This window comes from Ascaphus truei, chromosome 4 (assembly GCF_040206685.1).
Source record: "Ascaphus truei isolate aAscTru1 chromosome 4, aAscTru1.hap1, whole genome shotgun sequence".
Classification (NCBI taxonomy): domain Eukaryota; kingdom Metazoa; phylum Chordata; class Amphibia; order Anura; family Ascaphidae; genus Ascaphus; species Ascaphus truei.
Window position 1 is genome coordinate 11,136,485 of NC_134486.1, and position 26,457 is coordinate 11,162,941.

Here is a 26,457-nt window from a genome sequence, read left to right on the forward strand (position 1 = left end):
TTCCTGCTATTGGCTTATATTTGCTCATAGAGGCAAGGAACGGGGTTAATGAATAAAAGAGGTTATCCTCGTGGGTGTCTCACACCTGGATGTCACAAAAATGCTGAGTACACAGACCCTTCATTTAACCCTTTGGGTGACAACGTTCCCAAGGTCTAAATCCATTGTGCCTCTTTCTTTAACCGTGCCACATTAATATCACCTCTGCGTATTCCTGGTGTAACCAAATCAATACCTTGGAAGGAGAGACAAGTTACATTCCCCTCTATGGAATTGATTCATGTGCCTGGAAACTGAAGTGTCTCTGTGTTCTGATTGTACTGATATGCTCTGTAACACGACTCCGGAATTCTCTTCATGTCTCCGTAATTCTCTTGACATCTTACCAACATATTTTAAGCCACATCGGCATGTTGCCAGGTAGATTACTCCTTCTGATGTACAATTAATGACATTTCTCATTATGTAATGTTTCGTATTATCAGAATGTGTAAACTTTTTAGAGGAGTTAATGAATTTGCTAAATGTACGGGTACCGCATCTATAGGTTCCGTTTGTTTTTTTTCCAAGTTGTGGATTGGCGACATTGGTAATGGCTGTGTCCCAAACAGTCAGCTACATTTCTGGGGTGTCTATAGGTGACTGGGGGGATCTCCTGCAGCACCTTTTTGAGATCTTCATCTACTAAATATGGGGAAAAGGGAAGAGATGGGGATAGTACTCTCGCTTCAGCTTAGTAAGTGGGCAAGTATAGGGACACGGGTGCAAGTAGGGAAGCAGAGGAACAATTGAACAACAAGAAAAATAAATCCTTATTGAAAGCACTCAGTGTGTCAAGTGTAAATGAGTGTGATCAATAATAATCTAACATTGGAAATGATTGGTAGGATAGAATCTATGGCCAATCAGTGAACAAAGTACAGAAAATACACACAAACAGAAATAAAATACAGGTGACTAATTGATCCCTAGTTTGTCCACACAAGGGGGACAAGTATAAAGCTATATATTCAGCTTAGTCCATGTACAGAGCATGAAATATGTGCAGATGTGTGCAGTTTACTTCCAGCAAAATCTAGTTACTCTAGTATACCTGATTTAAAGGCGCATGAAATGTGTATTACAATCTTAGAGGCTCAAATCAAGTTCTTATCCAATTATAGCCTCCTGATAATAGTTAGCCTTCAGTTAGTAAAGTAGCTTCGAACAACAGTAGCAGCTAGCAGAATAATACTAGTAATAGTATAATAATAATATAGTTTACCTGACTTATAGGCACACAAACCGTGCACACAAGCCTTGAGGCACGAATCTAGTTCACATCCAGTTATAGCCCCCCAATAGTAGTTAACCTAAAGTATTATAGCAATGTGCAACAAAGTAGCCTATAATAGCAAAAGGATTGGATAAGGATATTCAAAACAAATAAGAAAACTCATAAATACGATAATTTCACGAATTCTCAGAAGGATATTATTAGTGATCTAGAAACTGATAAAGATATTATCCTTAAACCCGCAGATAAAGGTGGAGCATTGGTAATGATGAACCGAAGGGATTATAAATCAGAAATCATGAGACAATTGGGGGGTGAGAGTTTCTATAGAAAAGTTGACCATGACCCCACTAGAGAGGTGGCCAATAGGATTCTAGAAATGGTCAATTTGGCAATAGAGGGGGGTGTAATAACTAAAAAATAAAGAGACTATCTGATAAAAAATGATCCAGTTATACCAGTGTTTTACACCCTACCTAAAATTCACAAAAACCTAAGGATGTCCCCAGGTAGACCTATAGTAGCTGGTACGGAATCCATTTTCCAGCCATGTGCCATCTTTCTGGATAGACTACTTAGGCCCCTGGTCACTGGTTCTGAATCTTATATCCAAGATACGTCACAATTTTTACTTAAAATTCATGCTCTGCCATCACTGCCGGACGAGATTCTACTAGTCACCCTAGATGTCAATTCCTTATGTACGTCAATTCCTCACACAGATGGTATTTCTGCGGTTAAGACAGGCCTTGATGCTCATGACCTCTACACACCAAGGGAACGCGTGATCATTGTAGACTTGCTTGAAGTTATCCTACAGGAAACTTTCTTTCTTTTTGAAGATGCATTTTATGTCCAAATACAAGGCACTGCAATGGGCAGCAATGTAGCACCCACATACGCCAATATTATATATATGTGCAGATTTGAAGATCAACATGTTTACAATCCTCATGGGTTCTTGGACCACGGGCGTATGTGGGTACACTACATCGACGACGTGCCCTTGGTGTGGCAGGGGGATGAGACAACCTTACTGGATTTTGTGGCAGGCATAAACAGGGCAAGAGAAACAACCAGGTTCACATGTGTATATGATAAATGTGCAATTAACTTCCTGGACACTACAATCAGGGTGGTAAATAACAGACCGGACACTACAATCAGGGTGGTAAATAACAGACTGGACACTACAATCAGGGTGATAAATAACAGACCGGACACTACAATCAGGGTGGTAAATAACAGACCGGACACTACAATCAGGGTGGTAAATAACAGACTGGACACTACAATCAGGGTGATAAATAACAGACCGGACACTACAATCAGGGTGGTAAATAACAGACCGGACACTACAATCAGGGTGGTAAATAACAGACTGGAGTCTGATATTTTCACCAAACTCACGGATAGGAATAATTTGTTGCATTATTCCAGATTTCATCCTCCAGGGACCCTACGAAGTCTACCATACTGCCAGTTTTTATGTACAAGGCGCATCATAAGTACAGAGACCAATCTTGAGATGAGCATGGACAGTATGTCCAAAATGTTTAGAGACAGAGGATACCCCGCAGACCTTCTAATTAAACAACGAGCTAAGGCAGAACTTCAATCTAGAGCTTGCCTTCTGGACCCTTCCAATGCCACACGTAATACAAAAACATTTTCAGTTCCTTTCATATCCACATATAATACTCAGAGCGATGAAATAAAAAATATTATCCTACGACACTGGTCGTTATTACAGAATGACCCTACATTAGCTCCCTTGTTTTCATTACGACCCCTCTTCTCATATAAAAGAGGAAGGAATTTGAGGGATCAACTAGTTAAGGCTGACTTTTGGGGGTACGCAGAACAGACAGACCTTCTTAGGAACACCAAAACTGGGCTGCTACAGATGCTGCAGCTGTGCACAATGCAGGAGGGACCAACGTTCCTTCACCCACTATCAGGTCAAAAATATACTATCAAAGAATACTATATGTGCTTATCCAGAAGGGTTGTGTATCTAATTAAATGTCCCTGTGGGTTAGGGTATGTGGGTGAGACCACCCAGCCAGTTAGGGACAAGATTAGACAACACAAGACTGCCATACAGAAATGTGATCCAGACACTCCTGTCGCTCACCATTTCACACAGGCTGGGCACAATGTGAGCCAGCAGAAATCATGGGGCCCGGGATAAATGAAAAGAGCAGGGCCCCCCACCAAACACATAGCCCTCCCCCCTGAACCCATAGCGCCCCCCCACCCCAAACCCATAGTGCACCTACCACGGAACAATTTTTTTTAGCGCGAAACTTTTACTTAACTGGTTTCTTATTGTGATACAGAAAAAAACATTACAATGCAACCTGTTTATTTTTATATTTTCAACAAAAGGCAGGTGACTGCCTTGAGTGAGTGACTGGGTGGGTGAGTGGGTGAGATAGTGACTGGGTGGGTGAGTGGGTGAGAGAGTGACTGGGTGGGTGAGTGGGTGAGAGAGTGACTGGGTGGGTGAGAGAGTGACTGGGTGGGTGAGAGAGTGACTGGGTGGGTGAGAGAGTGACTGGGTGGGTGAGTGGGTGAGAGAGTGACTGGGTGGGTGAGAGAGTGACTGGGTGGGTGAGCGGGTGAGAGAGTGACTGGGTGGGTGAGTGGGTGAGAGAGGGAGTGGGTGAGAGAGTGAGTGGGTGATAGAGTGAGTGGGTGAGAGAGTGAGTGACTGGATGGGTGAGAGAGTGAGTGACTGGGTGGGTGAGAGAGTGAGTGACTGGGTGTGTGGGTGACTTGACTGAGTGACTGGGTGCGTGACTGAGTGACTGGGTGCGTGACTGAGTGACTGGGTGCATGACTGAGTGACTTGGTGGGTGGGTGACTGAGTGGGTGAGAGAGTGAGTGACTGGGTGGGTGAGAGAGGAAGTGACTGGGTGGGTGAGAGGGGGAGTGACTGGGTGGGTGAAAGTGACTGAGTGATTGGGTGGGTGACTGAGTGACTGGGTGGGTTACTGGGTGGGTGACTGGGTGAGTGACTGGGTGGGTGATTGAATGAGTGACTGGGTGGGTGAATGAGTGACTGGGTGGGTGGTGAGTGACAGTGACTGGGTGGTGAGTGACAGTGACTGGGTGGTGAGTGACAGTGACTGCATGGTGGGTGACAGTGACCGGGTGGTGGGTGACAGTGACAGGGTGGTGGGTGACAGTGACGGTGGGTGGTGGGTGACAGTGACGGTGGGTGGTGGGTGACAGTGACGGTGGGTGGTGGGTGACAGTGACGGTGGGTGGTGGGTGACAGTGACGGTCGGTGGTGAGTGACAGTGACGGTGGGTGGTGGGTGACAGTGAATGGGTGGTGGGTGCCAGTGAATGGGTGGTGGGTGCCAGTGAATGGGTGGTGGGTGCCATTGACAGGGTGGTGGTGACAGTGACTGGGTGGTGATGACAGTGACTGGGTGGTGGGTGATAGTGGGTGGTGGGTGACAGTGACTGGGTTGAGTGACTAGGTGGGGTGGGTTGAGTGGGTGACTTACCCTGACCGGGTGGGTGCTGCTTCCTTGTCGCTTCCCCCCCCTGCCCCCAATGTCCCCTTGGCAGCTGCCCAGGGCGGGAGGGGCGAACGGGAGGTGGGCAGCTGGGGGGTGGGGGGGGCGCACGGGAGCGCTATAGATCGGGAAGAAGCAGGTTTTAAGTGAGTTTGCCTTGTTATTAGAGCTTTCTGAATAACTACAAACGCAAACTCACTCGAAAAGGGCCCCAAACGGTCGATAACTCACATATCGAAGCTACTAGAATGTGGCCCTAAGAGCCTTATTCTATATGTACCGAAGTGGTGCTCGTGGCGCTTTGCGGCCCAAAATCTCTATTGACGTCTGTGGAGATTTTCAGGGCATATAGAATTTTCCCCTAAGTGTGGCATGTTGTTGTAATGGAGGAAGTGCAACCAAATGACTTGTACCGGCGCTAATAAACACCTTAATATAATTAAGTGCAATAAACAAATGCAATACTTAAAAGGGATGTGTATCCCAGAAGAACACGCTTCTCCACCTTCCAAGGATTATGTACAGATTCCTTACATGAGAAGACTTGATCCACAGGGGGGGGGGGGGGGGGAAGGGAGCGGTATTCTCAGGAACACACCAAGAAATAAAAAATATAAACACAGTGATAGTGCAATATGTTAAGACAAGCGGAGAATGGGTGAATCTTGGCTCTAATGCAATTCCTACTTACAGCATGTAAGATTTAAACAGGCAGTGGTCTGACTCTGTCAGGATGACGTCGGTGTGGGGTATACACAGAGAGGGGAACTTGATAGTAGTTAACTTCATGCGGGATAATCTCAAGGTGTAACAGCTCAGGTTCACGTAGGATAATATGAAAGAAAGACGGACTATAGTATAGACCATAAAGTACAGATTTTTATCTCATCACGCAAGGTGCACAAACGTACTTACAATAAGTACTTGAAAGGTATTCCCGTAGCAGTTTCGTGAGACAGTAGAGGGCTTTTTGGCGATGGTGTGCTGGCTGGATAGTTTCCCTTCGCTTCCACCTCCCCGTCGCGGTGTGGCGTCTGACGTCACTTCCGGCGGCACGGGGGATGACAACCGGTGGAGAGCGGGGGAGATGAATCTCAGCCGATCGCTGGTATAGGCAGCAGACACCTCACACGTCTTCACTTGCAGCAGGGCTCTGGTGGACTAAAGGCTTGGCTCAACGCGTTTCGCTGTTCTCTAACAGCTTCCTCAGGAGCAGATGGTGTCCATTGAGAATTGTGGCTGTTATATACCCAAGTTAATTGGTATTTGATTGGAGGACAGGGTGTGTATACTAATAATTGTCCTCCAATCAAATACCAATTAACTTGGGTATATAACAGCCACAATTCTCAATGGACACCATCTGCTCCTGAGGAAGCTGTTAGAGAACAGCGAAACGCGTTGAGCCAAGCCTTTAGTCCACCAGAGCCCTGCTGCAAGTGAAGACGTGTGAGGTGTCTGCTGCCTATACCAGCGATCGGCTGAGATTCATCTCCCCCGCTCTCCACCGGTTGTCATCCCCCGTGCCGCCAGACGCCACACCGCGACGGGGAGGTGGAAGCGAAGGGAAACTATCCAGCCAGCACACCATCGCCAAAAAGCCCTCTACTGTCTCACGAAACTGCTACGGGAATACCTTTCAAGTACTTATTGTAAGTACATTTGTGCACCTTGCGTGATGAGATAAAAATCTGTACTTTATGGTCTATACTATAGTCCGTCTTTCTTTCATATTATCCTACGTGAACCTGAGCTGTTACACCTTGAGATTATCCCGCATGAAGTTAACTACTATCAAGTTCCCCTCTCTGTGTATACCCCACACCGACGTCATCCTGACAGAGTCAGACCACTGCCTGTTTAAATCTTACATGCTGTAAGTAGGAATTGCATTAGAGCCAAGATTCACCCATTCTCCGCTTGTCTTAACATATTGCACTATCACTGTGTTTATATTTTTTATTTCTTGGTGTGTTCCTGAGAATACCGCTCCCTTCCCCCCCCCCCCCTGTGGATCAAGTCTTCTCATGTAAGGAATCTGTACATATTCCTTGGAAGGTGGAGAAGCGTGTTCTTCTGGGATACACATCCCTTTTAAGTATTGCATTTGTTTATTGCACTTAATTATATTAAGGTTTTAACTAAGAACCCAACAAAAAATTTCATTATTGAACTTCTAAAACATTTAGATAAAGGGAGAGATGCAGGGATATTGACAGAAAAAGAATATATATTCCTACTAAATAAAACACCCCAAATACCTATATTTTATATACTTCCAAAGATCCATAAATCTCTAACGAACCCACCGGGTAGGCCTATAATTTCGGGCATTAATTCCCTAACCTCAAACTTATCGGCATACATTGATAGTTTTCTTCAAGGATATGTCAAGACATTGAAATCATATCTCAAGGATACCACTGATATTTTACTCTTATTAGAATCCTTTGAATGGAAGGAAGACTATATCCTTGCAACAATAGACGTTACTTCCCTCTATACTTCAATTGCTCATGATTTAGGATGTAAAGCAGTCAAATATTTTTAGAGAAAGATGAGGAGCTACATGAAACACAGGTCCAATTTTTATTAGATAGCATTATTTTTATTTTGGAAAAAACTTTTTTCTATTTAATGATGTCTTCTACATTCAGAAATGTGGCACCGCCATGGGAACGAAATTCGCCCCCAGTTATGCCAAACTCTTCATGGGATTCTGGGAGACCATACCATCTGGTCTGACGGCATGCTGGGGGGGGGGGGGGTGGTCCTATGGCGGCGCTACATTGATGATGTTATTTTAATTTGGCAAGGCGACCAGGATAGCCTAAATCATTTTATATCTAATTTAAATATTAATACGATGAATCTCAATTTCACATCCAATACCAGTAAAACATCTGTTGAATATTTGGATCTGGTGATATATATAGAAGAAGGCTGTATAAAAACAAAAACACATTTTAAAAACGTAGACAGTAATAATTTTATTTTACGTTCCAGTTGTCATCACCATCAATGGATGGACAATGTTCCGTATAGTCAGTACAGAAGACTACGTCGGAATTGTACTGATGATAATGTCTATAAGGAACAATGCAAGATTTTAGAGAATCGGTTCCGGGAAAAAAACTATAGAAATACGATATTGGACACAGCATTAGATAAGGCCAATCAATTACAAAGAAAGGATTTTCTAGTTGCAAAGAATACCGAGAAAAATAATACTGACATCTTTGAAACAGCATTTTTAACCACATATAATAGAGAAGCAAGTAGTATAAATAAGATTATTAATAAACACTGGCATGTTCTTAAAGCAGACAAATTCCTCAAAGAAATAATACCAGAGTACCCTAAAATCATTTATAAAAAAGCCCAGAATATAAAAAACAGAGTGGCACCTAGTGCTTTGAAGAAAATAGCCTCAAAAGATAAAGGATGGCTGAAACCAATTGAGGGTTTCCACGGTTGCTCATTGTGCAAGGCATGTGAATATAAACAAACAGACAAAAGAAGCTTTATTTGCAATAACACCAAAGAAACATTCAAAATTAAACAATATATGAACTGTTACACAAATTTTGTAATCTACATATTAGCATGCCCTTGCGGGCTACAATATGTGGGGAAGACCACAAGGCCCATTCGAACGAGGATCTTGGAACATTTGAGTAATATACGACGGGGAGTTTTGACACATAGTGTTTCTAAGCACTTTGCTGAACGCCATAATTCAAACCCCAAAGGCCTAAAATTTACTGCAATAAAAAATGTTCTACCTCATTGGAGGGGAAGAAGTAGAGAGTTAGACCTAAGCAAGAGAGAAATGTTTTGGGTTCACAAATTGAACACACCGATCCCCAAAGGCTTAAATGCTGATTTTGAAATTATTCCATTTTTGATCTGATTTCTCTACTTCTTCCCCTCCACCTTTCCATTTTTACATACAGTGTTTTTTTACATACAGTGTTTTTTTACAGACAGTATTTTTGATAATCTTGTTCTATTCTTCTCTATTCCATTGGTGGCATTGCTATTCACTGTTTTGTGTGTTTGCACTTAATGCATATTTTCTAATTTATATTCTATCCTGATTACACTATATACATTGCATTTGCCTTCTTAATAACCTCTTATTAACTTTTAAAGCTTTTATAAGAACATATTTTTAAATCACATAATTTTAGGATATTGCTGTATAAACATTTATTAACCTGTTTGTTTTTTTCTTTCTCTCTCTCCTCCATTCTTTTCCGTCGTTATTTGCCACAAGCATCAGTATATATTTTAAACACAAATATATTTCTTTATTAAACACTTTTCTTTTAATATAACATTTTCTTCTTTTTTTAATATTTCTTTTTGTAATAAAATAAAATTTAATTCACCAATGTTATTTATATGTGTTTGCCCTTATTTTTGAACCACAGTGTGATGTGCCACTCGTGTGGCAACCTGTGGGTTAACTTTGTGATCAATTAGTATACACACCCTGTCCTCCAATCAAATACCAATTAACTTGGGTATATAACAGCCACAATTCTCAATGGACACCATCTGCTCCTGAGGAAGCTGTTAGAGAACAGCGAAACGCGTTGAGCCAAGCCTTTAGTCCACCAGAGCCCTGCTGCAAGTGAAGACGTGTGAGGTGTCTGCTGCCTATACCAGCGATCGGCTGAGATTCATCTCCCCCGCTCTCCACCGGTTGTCATCCCCCGTGCCGCCGGAAGTGACGTCAGACGCCACACCGCGACGGGGAGGTGGAAGCGAAGGGAAACTATCCAGCCAGCACACCATCGCCAAAAAGCCCTCTACTGTCTCACGAAACTGCTACGGGAATACCTTTCAAGTACTTATTGTAAGTACATTTGTGCACCTTGCGTGATGAGATAAAAATCTGTACTTTATGGTCTATACTATAGTCCGTCTTTCTTTCATATTATCCTACGTGAACCTGAGCTGTTACACCTTGAGATTATCCCGCATGAAGTTAACTACTATCAAGTCCCCCTCTCTGTGTATACCCCACACCGACGTCATCCTGACAGAGTCAGACCACTGCCTGTTTAAATCTTACATGCTGTAAGTAGGAATTGCATTAGAGCCAAGATTCACCCATTCTCCGCTTGTCTTAACATATTGCACTATCACTGTGTTTATATTTTTTATCTCTTGGTGTGTTCCTGAGAATACCGCTCCCTTCCCCCCCCCCCCTGTTGTAATGGAGGAAGACATTGAGAAAACAAGCACAATATTCACACTAAACCAAGTAACATTGCAATAACCGATCTATAACAGGACAGGAAGTGGTGTTATTTTGTATTGAGAGTACCCCCTGGGGGTCGCGCCCCCAGTTTGCGCACCGCTGTTCTATTGCATGAAATTGTGTATAAATGGAAATTGATTGACCATTCGATATTAACCTTATTTTTTTCCTAGGTAACTTAGCAAAAAGAAAGTGGGAGAATTTAAGAGATTCTTTCTGCGGAGAGTTAGAGAAAATGAAACCGCCGCGCTCGGGGGACGCAGGTCCAAGTGCGCAGGAATCTGCGTCTTCCTGGCCATTCTTTAAAATGATGGAGTTTCTGAAAGAGCAAATGGTGCCTGCAAAGACCGTATCGAATCTGGAAGCGGCGGGAAGTGCGGAAGACGCTGCTGACGTCACATTGGATGAAGATTCATCGCGCGAGATGGCAACGTCCCCAGAACCACCGGTCAAAAGATCGAAGGGGTCCAACATTAAAATAAAACAATTGATTACTTTAGAAGAAAATAAATTGGAGATGATGAGTCGTGCGTTTAAAGACCCTGCAGACGAAGAGTTAGACTTTTTCATAAATCTAATTCCATACATCAAACTATTGGACCAAGTATCAAAATTAATGGTACGCCATGAGATACAAGCCGTTGTTTTGAGGGCGGTACAAAAATTTGAACAAAATAAGTAGGAAAAACTTGATATTGTACATGGAGTTTGATAAAAACTATTTTTTAAACAGTAGAATTATTTATGTTGAGTTGTCCATGTTCTCCCATTCCACTTGCTAATACAGGTTTCCACTGTTTAACACCATGTCTATGTTTTCACTCTCATTTACAAATAGTTTATTGAAACATTTAATAAAAAAAAATTGATAATTATTTGAACAATATAATCACACACAACAGTAAAACAAAACAAACACAGGAGCACTTCTTCAGATTTATCAAGTCCATTGGTTAGTAACAATTATTAAACACTATTTTGCCACGGGACAGCACCTTCAGCATTAAAATAATCTTTGAATGGATCACGGATGCTTTTGGCCCTGTTTCCAGGTGCATTATATCCCCTAGATCTATGAAGCTGGGTAGCAGGTATAGGCACACGGTCCAGCGCTGACCCATCAGTAGTGCCTTCCAAATCAAGAACAGGATTATGCAGCAAAGCCACACATTACTATCCTCTCTGCATTTGGCACAGACGTTTCTATAGCTTCTAATAATAATCACCATTTGGCAGTAATAATCCCGATGGCCGCTCCACACAGAGTGTTGGTCTGGACAGTCTGTAATTAAATATTCCTTCTTTCTTTCGGCAATCTTTGACGACTGTACGGCTTCATGAGGTATGTGAGCAACAGACAGACCTCCTCCGCTCACAGTACATGTGCTAGCTTTTGGCTTGTTGCTCGATGGCAAGCTTTTATCCAAAGGCAATTGTAATGTATTTTCTTCTAGAAGTTGATAAAGCGCTGAGGCTGTAAACACCCCGCCATCTCTTTGCTTTCCGTATGCGCCTGTGTCAATTGCAATAAATTAACATTTTGCGTCTTGCAAGACAATTGAATGGAAATGTTTGTAACTGAAATTCATGGCGCCAGAATCTTTGGGGTGCTTTTTGCGAAAATGTTTGCCATCTATACAGCCAACACAGTTTGGGAAATTCCATTTGCCGTAGAATTCACTAGCCACATTACGCAACATTGGCCCTCCAGGCTTAATTACTGGAGGAGACAAGTGGTATAAATATACCCCTCCAGGAACCACTAACTCACCCCCTGATGAAGCGTTAGAACAACGCGAAACACGTAGTGGTAATGAGTTGGCGTTCCGTGACGTATGACGCTGGGACCGTGATGACACCAGCAGCTTACACTCACTCCCACGAGTACGCCACGATCAGCTGTTTGCGGCTTCTGGCTGTTTCACCCATGTACTGTACCAGGACTCTGCTCAGCCTTGGGCTGCTGTCCCCCCGTGTGTGTGGCACTACCTAGTTACCATCAACCGGGACCCATGCTGATGTTTACATCAGAGCTCTGACACTGGGGAGATCGGAACGTTTTTTATTGTGTGTTATTATTATTTTTTTTACATAAAATACCACCTATTTTGATCGATTTAGTCTCTCTGTGTGCTTTTTCTTTTGATTCGTATTGTCTAATTGGCCCCGTTCATAACGGGAGAAGTGATAAGCTGCAGGAGAGGCACGGGTTACTAGCAGATCTGGGAGTCAGCACGCACCGACCATCATCAGTTATCTACAACACATTGAGGAAATCACCGTGGATCCTCTCTCTAAGAGGGGGCGTTCTTCCATAGTAATTTAGTTTTATTGTATTTTCTTTTAGTTTTTAATTGCGATTGTAATGTGATTTTAATTTTTATTAAGAATATATGCATATTATATATTAAGGTTTGCAGGGTGAGGTTAATCCCCCCTTGGGTAATACTTTGGCCTGGAACCATTGGTTGTGGATATTTTGCTGGTTGTGACATGATTTAAGGGTTTCCCCTTGTTTGGCGAGAGTGTATAACTATACAACTATACCATTGGGTCCTTGGCATGTGGTTAACCATCACCACACTGGTTACTAAATTGCTTTAAGGTACTCAGCGGTGGGTGTTCTATATTAGTGTGCAGGAATATTCAGCATACGATTCACTCAAGTGGGTGTCTATGGAGATCAGTACTTAGCTGGGTTAGGCTTCTGTCTATTTTTACATCACGGTCAATAGGACTACTAAACCAATGTTATTCGATACTAGCCAAGCTAGCAGGAATCAAGCCGATTCATTTTTTAAAGACAATAGTGAATTGGCCCCACCTGTTCCTAATTGAGACTTAGAAACACGATGTCACAATTTAGAAAAGTTGGTATTTTCTGAAACCCGACTATGGTGGTCCAAGACCAGCCTGAAAAAGCTAAAAGGATCCCAAGGGGCCTAAAATTTATTAAAATGCCCACTTATGGGGCTAGATAAAGACGAATTTTTGAACAAATGGCATAACATCATGGATGAATGCTCATTTACAATTATACAACTATTGATTGATGAGAGGAATAGTGCTCAGCAATTATTAGAAATACACATTGACAGTACTAAGCAACAGATCATTGAACAAATGATGGAGGAATCTCCTGTTATATTTGAGAAAGGGTTAAAAGAAAAGCTGGATGTGTATGAAATACACCAGATGAATCTGAAAAAGGAAAAATATAACAGAGATAAGCTTGATTACGAAAGTAACAAACAATATAATTAGTCTAAAAATACTGATTTGGGTACTATTATTGCAGGTGTACCCCAGACTATGGTGGAGAATCGGAACTTTAATCCTACTAATCAATATAGGAACAAAGATCATACCACTACCAATGGTAGAAATGATCATCATTATTATCAGTCAAATAATGATAGGAATGTGTATGCACATGGTCCAATACCAAGAAAGGATAACGATCCCAAAGGAAATAAAAAAGTTCCCCATAATAAAAAAACATTGTAATGAATCTAGAAATAGGGAAAGGGACAATCATGGGATTAAACAAACACATAATGAGACAGGATGGGAAAGAAAGGGGTGGGTAAATCCCCTAAACATTATGACAAAAAGGTTCAAAGTGATAAACTATCATTGTCAAATCCATTTCAGGTCTGGAGTGTGGATCCCAGTGATGACCCTGAACCCCTGTACCCCTCCCGCCTCCTTTTCCGGTGTCTTTTTTTAGGGAAGGGTTCTCATCAACTAATGGGAGTGATACCCAAAACAGGGGAAGATCCCTCCACAGTCACCGGACTTACTTCCCTGGCCAAGAGGGGGAAGGCACAAAAACAGGTAAGGGGGAAATTCCACCAAAACTAACAAACTGAATTCACAAATGAGGCACTGAAACTAAATGGGATATACCATTTCTCGAACCATTCACCGTCAGCCCTTCAGTTTGAGCTCTTACGAAAGGGACTTATGTTTGCCCCAACACATAAACCAAATGAGTTCAACCTGGCCGGGCTTAACCGTTAATATGCTAGCAAGCTATTCCTCTCTTCCTCCGGTCAGATGTTTATGTGTTCACAAGATATTTCACCAATGTTTACACTTATGGTGTTTGCATACCACGACCATCAATGTATTGCACAGCGTCAGCCATTACTTTAGGGGCGATAGTTCTCCTTTGGCTCATCGTCACATACTCTGCTTCAGTGAGGGTCCTTTGTACAGATCCAGCGTCTTTGGGAAGAGCAGTGCAGAACACCAATACGCGAGTCCAAATATGCACAATCCAGCTGGCTCCCATCCTCCGGTGCAATCCTGGACAGACATGAACAGAACAGAATATTGCACCAAGATTCATTTGTCAAAGACATGGTCACTTACAGCACCCTTCAATTTACACCACAAAGGCTAAATTATACGAGAGACAATTTATACTGAACTGTAAAGGTGGTAGGCAATATATTGTAATAGATTTATTTGAGGGGAAATATACAACTATCCTGCTATAAACACAGCACAGAATATGGTTGTACCATAATGGCATAAAAATATAGCCCATCATTTTTTAAGTCAAGACAATAGAAAAGAGGTACCTGTCCCAAAGAGCTTACAATCTAGAAGGAAGGGAGTGGAGACGCAAGGAATAGTGTGTGAGTTTCTTAGCAAGGGTTTGGCCATCAACATTGGGACTGAATATGCTGTTCTGTAGTCATAGACGTCAGGAGAGTGTTAAACTGGACAAAGTGCCTTTATAAGGGGCTTTTAAATAGATGTATGTTGGGTGAGAATGATTGTGCGTGGTAGAGAATTCCAGAGTTGGGTTGTCGCACGGGGAAAGTCTTGTAGGCGGGAGTGAGAGCAACTAATAAAGGAGGCAGAGACGTAGATCAAGAGCTGATCACATACTGCGTGTAGGAGAGGACTTGGAAATCAGGTCAGAGAGGAGCACAGTTATGCATACTGTAGCTTTGTAAGTAAGCAGAAATGTCTTGAATAGAACGCTACAGGGTATGGGTAACCAGTGCAGTGACTTGCATATCAGTGTAGCAGAAAGACAGTGAGAGGTCCGGAGAGGTAGATTTGGGTATTAGCAGCATAGAGGCAATAGTGAAAACCGAAGGACTGTATTCATTTACATAAAGCCTGACATTGACTAACATTATTTAATATTAGAGTGTTAATTATGATAACTATGTATTGCAGGCTTGTACTAGTTATTGCAGGCTAAAAAGGTTGTGCGTGAATATTAGCTTGGTTGTGCCTGGCTGAAATACAGTTCAATACTTGTGCATGTAACCTAATGTAATGGAATATACAGTATATGGTATATGGTGCAGATGTTCTAAATGCTTGTAAAATGTGGAAATTGTATCAGTATTTAAATGTATAAACAATTCATTTAGAACACGCTTGGGTCCCTCTACTCCCGAGTGTTCTCATCTGTCCGCTGGGGAGAACGAGTTGAGGCTGCTGTACTGTGCACTGTAAATGGTAGCACTGATACTGCTAGAGAACAGGCCCTCTATTAATAAACCCCTCATTTACTTTCAATAAGCCCCTGAGAGTGCCGAGTCTGTATTGGTGTTGTACACAGATACACAGCACACAGGTGTATATCTGATCCTTTTTTTTTCTGTCGTTGTTGGGAGGGGCAACTTTTTTGGGCGGATTTCAGTCCACCTGGGATCAGCCGGTTCCGGAGATTTCCGCGCTTCAGTCATAAAAAGGACGATCCGTGATGGCGGCTGGAAACTCCCTGTTTTTTTAATGTTTATATTAACCCCTTTTGCAGCCTTTTTTGGTCAGATAGTCATGGAAACCCATGGGGTTAATATGTACTGTAATGTATTTTAATTACTATTACCATTTATTTCAGGATGTCTGAGCTTATCTTGCCCATGTATATAATGACCATTATATCCATAGGAAAGACAGGGCTAACACCAGCCTCGACTGTGTGATAGATTTTATATATATATATATATATATATATATATATATATATATATATATATATATATATATATATTTATTTTCCTTGCTGCATACTCCCATAGGGCATTTTAAATTTAGTATCTCTGAAACGTCATAGGGTTAGGTTTATTGGCTCATCTGCTTTACATAGCAGTTACTGAGCCCCTACCAATTTTCCAATTAGTGCAGGTATATTACATCCCAGTGTCAGTCTGGACATCACCCCCCATTGAATGGTGGGTGAATGTGTAAGGCTGACAGAGAGATGTATATGTGTAAGTTGTATTATATTCACACCAGGGAATTTGTGCACCCTGATTACCTTTATAGCAAAGGTAAGTATGATACTGGCTTTAGCCAGATTTTAATTGCACTACTCACATAAGCTCATGCTTTATTTAACCCCTTCAGGGCTTTAACACTATTTTCACTAGTCCATGGGACAATTATTACATATATATACAGTATAGTGTAGGTACCTGCATTAAACGGGTTGCCTTGACGTGGCATGCAGGCTTACAAATGCTTTGGCCAAAGGGTTTAACCAAATACCCTTTTTCATGAGAATATTATTTTATCTTAGCCTAATTGGTAGGAGCGCAGGAATCGTTCTTTTTGTGTGTGTATATATATATATATATATATATATATATATATATATATATATATATATATATATATATATATATATATATATATATATATATATATATATATATGTGCAAATATAACTGTATGCTCATCTGCATGTCTTAGGCAGGTCTGCAACCCCGCCTTTCCCCATTATCACCCAGCATACAGCACTTCCACTGCAGCAAGGGATTCTGGGAAATGACATGCAAATGAGCACACAGTGTCACTTTTTGCCTCAATAACCATTTTTAACATGGTTCCCTATAGGCTTAAGCTTGCTGCATGGTCACAGCTTTGAGCACAGCCAGGGTTAAGGTGCATACCCAGAAAACCACCCACAAACAGCTGTTTTTTTTTTCTTTTTGTAGCCCGGGTGGTGAAAAAAGTGATTCCACCTCAAAAACCGTGCTCGTGGTCCAGTGAGACCAGGTGCTCAAAACCTGTGACAAAGTCCGCTCCGGAGAGTAGGCCAGTCCGTGCCATAAGCAGTCCTCTCCAGCCGAAGCCTTGGAGTCCTGCTGTTACATTGACGTCGTCATCCGAAGAATCCGACGTCCATCCTGTTCCCTCCTAGTGCAGCTGACGCCGCACGAGGGTCCAAGTCTTTAGGGTGTTCGGCTGACGCCTACTAACCCACCGTAATCTTCCCCCGAAGGGATGGCGACTACTAGCCAGCACTACAGTCTTTGCTCTCCGGAGAGAGAGGTGACGATAACCCAACACGTAACAAAACCAATCCATAGTGCGAGTGCTCCAGTGCTCTGTGTGATGCAGTGCAGGAGGTGCTCAGACGTACAAACACAAAAAGGGTGTGCACGAGTGCACGCCTGGCCCCGTGCAAGGCCAGGCGTGTGAAAAAAATAATTGGCTTGTCCCCTCAGCGGAAGGCAATAAGGGGGGCCAATGTGCGGGAAAAATAGGGGACGGTGCAAAATCGTCAGTGCAGATCAGGTGCTCGTAAGTGGAGGCCGGACGCCCAAAACGACCAACCACAGTGCAGCAAGTGATACTCCACCAGGTTTTCCACGCCTGGTGGTGCATGATTAAAAATGCCCGGGCTACTTTGCATCCGCCCTCTCAGCCCATGACCAGACCAAGTGATGCAACTAGGGTCATCCTTCACAGGACAGACCCTACACTTGATCTTAGCCAAAAGGCCGAGAAGCGATGAGAAATGAGCACACAGTGTCACTTTTTGCCTCAATAACCATTTTTAACATGGTTCCCTATGCTCATTTGCATGTCATTTCCCAGAATCCCTTGCTGCAGTGGAAGTGCTGTATGCTGGGTGATAATGGGGAAAGGCGGGGTTGCAGACCTGCCTAAGACATGCAGATGAGCATACAGTTATATTTGCATATTTGCTTTCCTGTGGAGGGTTTTTGCCACTTTTTTTACTCACCATAACTTAACTCAGTATTATGGTTTAGCCTATCCCATAGCCTCTCTTGCATTCCCAGTAAAGTCAACCCCACACTGATGAGACCCATCAAGGTCGAAACAGCTGTCTGTGGGTGATTTTCTGGGTATGCACCTTAACCCTGGCTGTGCTCAAAGCTATGACCATGCAGCAAGCTTAAGCCTATAGGGAACCATGTTAAAAATGGTTATTGAGGCAAAAAGTGACACTGTGTGCTCATTTGCATGTCATTTCCCAGAATCCCTTGCTGCAGTGGAAGTGCTGTATGCTGGGTGATAATGGGGAAAGGCGGGGTTGCAGACCTGCCTAAGACATGCAGATGAGCATACAGTTATATTTGCTTTCCTGTGGAGGGTTTTTGTCACTTTTTTCACTCACCATAACTTAACTCAGTATTATGGTTTTATATATATATATATATATATATATATATATATATATATATATATATATATATATATATATATATATATATATATATATATATATATATAAAAATATATATATATTTGAACAGGGAATCTCCGGACCTGAACCCCGTTCATTTCAGCTCTGGGAACCCTCTGAATCCTGAGATATTTACCTCCTTAGGTGCTACTAGTATATCTGCAGTTTGTTCCGGTCACACCTTCCTACTGCCCACATGAATGGGACATTTAAACTGAAGAGGGATACCAGCACCCCCTATGGAGGTATCTCGGGTAGCAGGGAGCCTCCAGAGCTGAAATTAATGGGGTTCAGCTCCATTTTGGGGAACTGATTTGGACTGTTCTGCCCATCTCTAGTTGGTAGCACTAGATATCTATGTGTAAATAATATTTTATTGGTGCAAAAGTCTATGTTTAAAAAATTGGTTAATTTTCACCTATTCACTTAAAAAACTTCCATTCATTTTCAATTTTTAGAGAAGTAAGAATTCTGAATAAATATTTTATTGGGAAAGATACATTTGGTAACAGCGGGAATTCTTTAAAGACGTGCAGCGGCATTCAGTCTGAACACCTCAGTCTACATCTGCGTCGCCCCAAAGTCGGACGCCTGATGGGGTTCCCCCGGAGCTGCTCCCCTCTGCACATAACCAGCATGCTAAGGGTTGATCCCTCTGTTTGCGCTTACTGCTGTGTTTCCGCAGTCCCACCCTCTGGAATATTAATGCCCTGGAGGACAAAGGACTCTGAAGCCACAGCTGCATTCATTCTGAACCCGTCTGCCTACATCTGCGTCGCCCCAAAAGGTGGACAGCTCTTGGCACAGCCAAAGGGCAGCCAAAGGGTGTGAGCCATTTGCTGCCGTTCGCTGATGTCTGGTGATGTCAAAATTGCTGTATTTCAATCTGAAACTCACCAGCCCTTTAATCAACTGTACCCAATTTTCCAACTATCCGTCCATGAAATGTCTGTGAATTGACTATATAACCCTATTCTTTTTATGTAACCATGTATTGGTATAACTCTTTATATCCTTATAACACAGGACATACTTGAAAATGAAAGGTAACTTCTCACTGTTTTACTTCCTGGTAAAACATTTTATAAATAAATAATATGGACTCACTGATATGGACTGACGGTGTTCTAAGCCTTAGCATCATTAGTCAATCTGGGCATTTATATACCACTCACTCACTTGTCAGTATACAGAGTACCATCAGACCACCTCCACTTTCCTTGGTCGTCCTTCTTTAGCCCGATCCAGTAGTCAAAATTATTCTTCCATCGATTTACGACTTCCTGAAATGAATGAATTGTTACATTTATTCAGAACAGTACAAGTAATAAAAATAAAGTAATATCTTTAGTCAAATTTCTATTTCTGGAAAGCGAAAAAGATGGACATCCTCTGGTGCGTGGACCGGATGGATATAGTATAAAATATAGAAAAACAGAAAAAACAGCAGTGTAACACTGGACGTATATTAAGACTAACTGTGAAGATCTATGAAAAACACAAATAATGTAGTTGGTATCTTGTTGAAGATGATTATACAGAGACTGATCTTCCGAATGCTTTCTCGAGTTAATTAGAATACATTTCTATATTTTCTGGGGCTGGTAAGCATGTCTTATTTGAGATGAGCGAGAGGAGAGAGCGAGAGGAGAGAGCGAGAGAGGAGAGAGCGAGAGAGGAGAGAGCGAGAGAGGAGACAGCGAGAGAGGAGAGAGCGAGAGAGGAAGAGAGAGAGCGAGAGAGGAGAGAGCAAGAGAGGCGAGAGAGGATAGAGGAGAAAGCGAGAGAGGCGAGAGAGCGAGAGAGCGAGAGAGCCATCCCATTATAAAGTGTTGATTCAAACAGTGAAAAGAGCTGGGAGAGAGTGCAGGTAATTCCTGAAGCTGTGAGGCAGCGCGGAAACCAGAAGTGGTACAATCGGTGAGCGCCACCAGCAACGGAACTGGTCAGAGTGGGGGTGAGATATGACGTCAGGTTCACCTTGAAATCTGCTTTAACGCTCATACCTGCCATATTGGGGCGCAATACTATCTCAACGCCACGTTTAAGATCTCTACCAGAATATACTACACTACAGTATATGTGGTTTGCATCCTGTATTTTATTCTGTGCTTGGAGAACGGAGGCAGTTACTGAAGAATCAGGGCGCTGCGGACACATGGTTACCTGCAAAGTGCTACATTGTATAATACACTTGTGAGAACAGTTAACATGTTTATTTCTGGTCTTATACAATATACTACGCTGCATAGTCCTTTTCTTTTTATTCCGCGGGATCTTTGCGCCTCTGTTACTTTTGCGGTTTAGCATTTTACGCTGAGGATTTATTTAGTTTTTTAAATCTAAGTTTGCTTTCAAAATGATAAATATAAACACAGCTCAGTCTATAGCTACGACTCCGATATAACATGAACCTTTTATATAAACAGGAGAGATGAGAGGAAGTGGCTGTCTGCCATGAGACTGGCCAGGGGAGTGACGGGGGGCAAAGCTTTTACTTAGAGCTTATGCTAAAATGCAGCCTTTATTATATCTTGGAAGTGTAGTTATAGATTGAACCTATTTGATTTTATTTTTTATTAGGAATAAACAGGGCAGAGGCCCAGGTGACACGTGTGTCTCAGTAATCCCTAACGGGTTAGGTTATTGAATGATAACCAAACCACCGCGGTGCTTTATTGATTCATTTAACATGTACCTCTGTCTTGTTGTCTTTTAACATCACTAGTGACCCTCCAGCATCGGTGCAGAATTTCTCACTTGATTTCCAATCTGTCTCTCTTTCAGAAAAATAGTAGCAACGTCCACTAACCAGCATCCAGTCATCAGGGCAAGGGGAAGACTTTGGGGCTGAAAGCAGACAGGGTTACACTGGCAGAGCTGGGGGATTAAGCAATGTTCCTGAAGCTGTGTTAGCATGGTACGCACTGTAATGTATCAGCACCGGGCTACTTTCTTCCTAACTCAGCAGGCAAACCACTGCCTTGTAAACATGCATTTTCATCTTATAAATATCACGCCAAGTCTCAAGTCTAAAATGTGGAGTCTCATTATATAATAAAACTGGAGACCTGCGTGTTAATAGAAACAAGGTTTTGAGAAGGTTTTGTAATGTAACTTTTCACGGGAGCACATTTTTGCAAATTACATCACAAATAAAAAATATGACCACTCGATTCTTGATGGTACAGGAGCTGTGAGGGGGCTGGAGAGCTGTGAGGGGGGCTGGGAGAGCTGTGAGGGGGGGCTGGGAGAGCTGTGAGGGGGGGCTGGGAGAGCTGTGAGGGGGGCTGGGAGAGCTGTGAGGGGGAGCTGGGAGAGATGCGAGGGGGGGGGGGGCTGGGAGAGATGTGAGGGGGACCTGGGAGAGTTGTGAGGGGGGGCTGGGAGAGCTGTAAGGGGGGCTGGGAGAGCTGTGAGGGGGCTGGGAGAGCTGTGAGGGGGACCTGGGAGAGTTGTGAGGGGGGCTGGGAGAGCTGTGAGGGGGGCTGGGAGAGCTGTGAGGGGGGGCTGGGAGAGCTGTGAGGGGGACCTGGGAGAGTTGTGAGGGGGGGCTGGGAGAGCTGTAAGGGGGGCTGGGAGAGCTGTGAGGGGGGCTGGGAGAGCTGTAAGGGGGGTCTGGGAGAGTTGTGAGGGGGGCTGGGAGAGCTGTGAGGGGGGGCTGGGAGAGCTGTGAGGGGGGGCTGGGAGAGCTTTGAGGGGGGGAGCTGGGAGAGCTGTGAGGGGGTCTGGAGAGCTGTGAGGGGGGCCTGGGAGAGTTGTGAGGGGGGGGGGGCTGGGAGAGCTGTGAGGGGGGCTGGGAGAGCTTTGAGGGGGGGGGGCTGGGAGAGCTTTGAGGGGGGGGGCTGGGAGAGCTTTGAGGGGGGGCTGGGAGAGCTTTGAGGGGGGCTGGGAGAGATGCGAGGGGGGCTGGGAGAGATGCGAGGGGGGGCTGGGAGAGATGCGAGGGGGGCTGGGAGAGATGCGAGGGGGGGCTGGGAGAGATGCGAGGGTGGGGGCTGGAGAGATGCGAGGGTGGGGGCTGGGAGAGATGCGAGGGGGGGGGGTCTGGGAGAGATGCGAGGGGGGGGGTCTGGGAGAGATGCGAGGGGGGGTCTGGGAGAGATGCGAGGGTGGGGGCTGGGAGAGATGCGAGGGTGGGGGCTGGGAGAGATGCGAGGGTGGGGGCTGGGAGAGATGCGAGGGTGGGGGCTGGGAGAGATGCGAGGGTGGGGGCTGGGAGAGATGTGAGGGTGGGGGCTGGGAGAGATGCGAGGGTGGGGGCTGGGAGAGATGCGAGGGTGGGGGCTGGGAGAGATGTGAGGGGGGGCTGGAGAGATGTGTCTCTCTCCTCCACCCCCGTCTCTCCCCCCTCTCTCTCCCCCCTCTCTCCCCCCCCTCTCTCTCCCCCCTCCCTCTCTCTCCCCCCTCTCTCCCCCCCATCCTCTTCCACCCGTCTCTCTTTTCCCCCCCCTTGTATTGTAAAGACATTTGTAAGATCATCAATAGGAGAGCCACATAAACCAGCATAGAGAGAGGACACATAACAAGGTAACAGGAGAGTTATTGTCTTTAGTTTTCTGTGTTTCAATATTATTATAATTAATATTATTATTAAGGGTGAACAAACAACACACAGAACCCCAGCAAGCTCATTTAGGAACCCCTGAGCCCCCACAAAATATATGTATATAAATAAGTGTCAAAAAGGAGAGCTACAACATACGGTACTTCAGCCAGATCCAGGAGAGTAACACAAATTAGCGTGCGGGTGATTAATATCTTACCTGAATAATATCCTATTGGGAACCTATTAGGACGCCAAATAAAATGCCAAATGCCACAATTACGAGTAGGAGTTCAGTCTTCCTCATGCACCAAGTGAGCACCTGCGAATATAAAAGACATAATGGAGATGTTTACTTGGTAAAGTCATGTGCAGCACACAGTAGTTACACAGTAGTCACACAGTAGTTACACAGTAGTACAGTAGTTACACAGTAGTCACACAGTAGTTACACAGTAGTCACACAGTAGTACAGTAGTTACACAGTAGTCACACAGTAGTCACACAGTAGTCACACAGTAGTCACACAGTAGTTACACAGCAGTACAGTAATCACACAGTAGTTACACAGTAGTACAGGAGTTACACAGTAGTCACACATTAGTTACACAGTAGTCACACAGTAGTCACACAGTAGTACAGTAGTTACACAGTAGTCACACAATAATCACACAGTAGTCACACAGTAGTACAGGAGTTACACAGAAATCACACAGTAGTCACACAGTAGTTACACAGTAGTACAGTAGTTACACAGTAGTCACACAGTAATCACACAGTAGTACAGGAGTTACACAGTAGTTACACAGTAGTCACACAGTAGTCACACAGTAGTCACACAGTAGTCACACAGTAGTCACACAGTAGTCACACAGGAGTTACACAGTAATCACACAGTAGTCACACAGTAGTCACACAGTAGTCACACAGTAGTTACACAGTAGTCACACAGTAGTCACACAGCTGTTACACAGTAGTCACACACAGTAGTTACACAGTAGTTACACAGTAATCACACAGTAGTACAGTAGTCACACATTAGTCACACAGCTGTTACACAGTAGTCACACAGTAATCACACAGTAGTCACACAGGAGTTACACAGGAGTCACACAGTAGTCACACAGGAGTTACACAGTAATCACACAGTAGTCACACAGTAGTTACACAGTAGTACAGTAGTTACACAGTAGTCACACAGTAGTTACACAGTAGTCACACAGGAGTCACACAGAGTCACACAGTAGTTACACAGTAGTTACACAGTAGTCACACAATAATCACACAGTAGTCACACAGTAGTACAGGAGTTACACAGTAATCACACAGTAGTACAGGAGTTACACAGTAGTCACACAGTAGTCACACAGTAGTCACACAGTAGTCACACAGTAGTCACACAGTAGTCACACAGGAGTTACGCAGTAATCACACAGTAGTCACAGTAGTTACACAGTAGTACAGTAGTTACACAGTAGTCACACAGTAATCACACAGTAGTACAGGAGTTACACAGTAGTCACACAGTAGTCACACAGTAGTCACACAGGAGTTACACAGTAATCACACAGTAGTCACACAGTAGTCACACAGTAGTCACACAGTAATCACACAGGAGTTACACAGGAGTCACACAGTAGTTACACAGTAGTCACACAGTAGTACAGTAGTTACTGTGTGCAGGCTGCCAAGTAACATGGGATCCAATCACAAAGAATCGGGATTCACTGTGCACCAAAAATGCGTTTGTGTCACATCTTAGGGGGGCGCAGAGTTTGTGTCACTGTAGGGGGTTCCAGGGTCAGTGTGTCACTGTAGGGGGTTCCAGGGTCAGTGTGTCACTGTAGGGGGTTCCAGGGTCAGTGTGTCACTGTAGGGGGCCCAGGGTCAGTGTCTCACTGTAGGGGGTCCCAGGGTCAGTGTCTCATTGTAGGGGGCCCAGGGTTAGTGTCTCACTGTAGGGGGTCCCAGGGTCAGTGTCTCACTGTAGGGTGTCCCAGGGTCTGTGTCTCGCTGTAGGGGGTGCCAGGGTCAGTGTGTCGCTGTAGGGGGTCCCAGGGTCAGTGTCTCACTGTAGGGGGGGGCGGGGTCAGTGTCTCACGGTAGGGGGGGGCGGGGTCTGTGTCACACCTTAGGTGGGCTGCAGTGTCAGTGACACTTACCTGTGCCCCCTCTTTCTCCGGCTGCACCTCTCTCGGGCACCCCTCCGCCTGTATCAGGTTGGCTGTCTCCGGGTCACCCACCTCTTCCTCCGGGGGGTCCCTGTCCGGGGGGGTCACCTCCCCCCCACCTGTGTGCAGACTGTCCATGCTGCGGCCAGGCCCCGTCACTTCTTTCTCCCATCTGACTGTGCCACTCTCTCTGGGGGGTCTCCTCATCCTCCTCCAGATCTGGCTGGTGTCCTGCACTGCTGGTGTCCGGCTGGTGTCCTGCAGTGCTGGTGTCCGGCTGGTGTCCTGCACTGCTGGTGTCCGGCTGGTGTCCTGCACGGCTGGTGTCCGGCTGGTGTCCTGCACGGCTGGTGTCCGGCTGGTGTCCTGCTACCTTTTACGTGCGCTGGAGACCTGCTGTAACAGTTACAGTGAGCAGAGGGAGGAGCTGCCGCAGCCGTCTCACCACGTCACCTGCTGCTTGTAATTCTCTCCCTTATTCAGGTTAGACCGGGGCTACAGGTGGGGGAGGAAGAGAGACATTCAGTAATGTACATGAAGGATGAAGGATAGACAAAAATATGCATGAGGGGGAAGAGAGAGAGAAAAAGTTGAGAGAAAAAAAGTGGAGAGAGAGAAAGTGTAGAGAGAGAGAGAAAGTGTAGAGAGAGAGCGAAAAAAAAGGGGAGAGAGAGAGAGAGAGAGAGAGAGAGAGAGAGAGAGAGAGAGAGAGAGAGAGAGAGAGAGAGAGAGAGAGAGAGAGAGAGAGAGAGAGAGAGAGAGAGAGAGAGAGAGAGAGAGAGAGAGAGAGAGAGAGAGAGAGAGAGAGAGAGAGAGAGAGAGAGAGAGAGAGAGAGAGAGAGAGAGAGAGACTTTTGACTACTCTTTATTTACTAAAAAAGTTTCAATATAAAATACTTTTAACAGGAATATAAGTTACATATGAAAGTCAACTCGTCATTTTCACCAAGACTACAAACCGCATCTCTCGCACACCATTTCTTAACAAACATTTGAAAATTACTATAAATTGCATAAAAACGATAATCAATCCGAATCCTGGACACAACCAAAATCCAGAAATACAAGAGGGTTTATAAGTCCAACATCGAGCTGTTTATTATTTCTAGATATTAAGATTGGCCAGGCAAAGCTTGCAATCAAGAAATGTGCCAGGCAAATTAAAAAAAAACTATTTTTAGACGTGTACC

General features: G+C 44.1%; 1 protein-coding gene across 2 annotated transcripts; it reads right to left on the minus strand.

Annotated features, from left to right (window-relative positions):
* Window positions 1-13,382: 13,382 nt before the first annotated feature.
* LOC142492578 (C-type lectin domain family 2 member B-like) lies at window positions 13,383-25,657 on the minus strand. Of its 2 annotated transcripts, XM_075595334.1 has the most exons (5): window positions 25,259-25,657; window positions 23,317-23,418; window positions 21,249-21,400; window positions 19,730-19,833; window positions 13,383-14,391 (listed from the first exon to the last, which is right to left on the minus strand). In XM_075595334.1, exons 3-5 carry the CDS (start codon window positions 21,366-21,368, stop codon window positions 14,280-14,282), a joined length of 336 nt encoding a protein of 111 aa, XP_075451449.1. In that variant the 5' UTR covers window positions 21,369-21,400; window positions 23,317-23,418; window positions 25,259-25,657; the 3' UTR covers window positions 13,383-14,279. The 2 variants fall into 2 exon arrangements, with proteins under 2 accessions (XP_075451449.1, XP_075451450.1); XM_075595335.1 differs by lacking the exons at window positions 23,317-23,418; window positions 25,259-25,657 and having other exon boundaries at window positions 21,249-21,707.
* Between the last annotated feature and the right edge of the window lie 800 nt (window positions 25,658-26,457).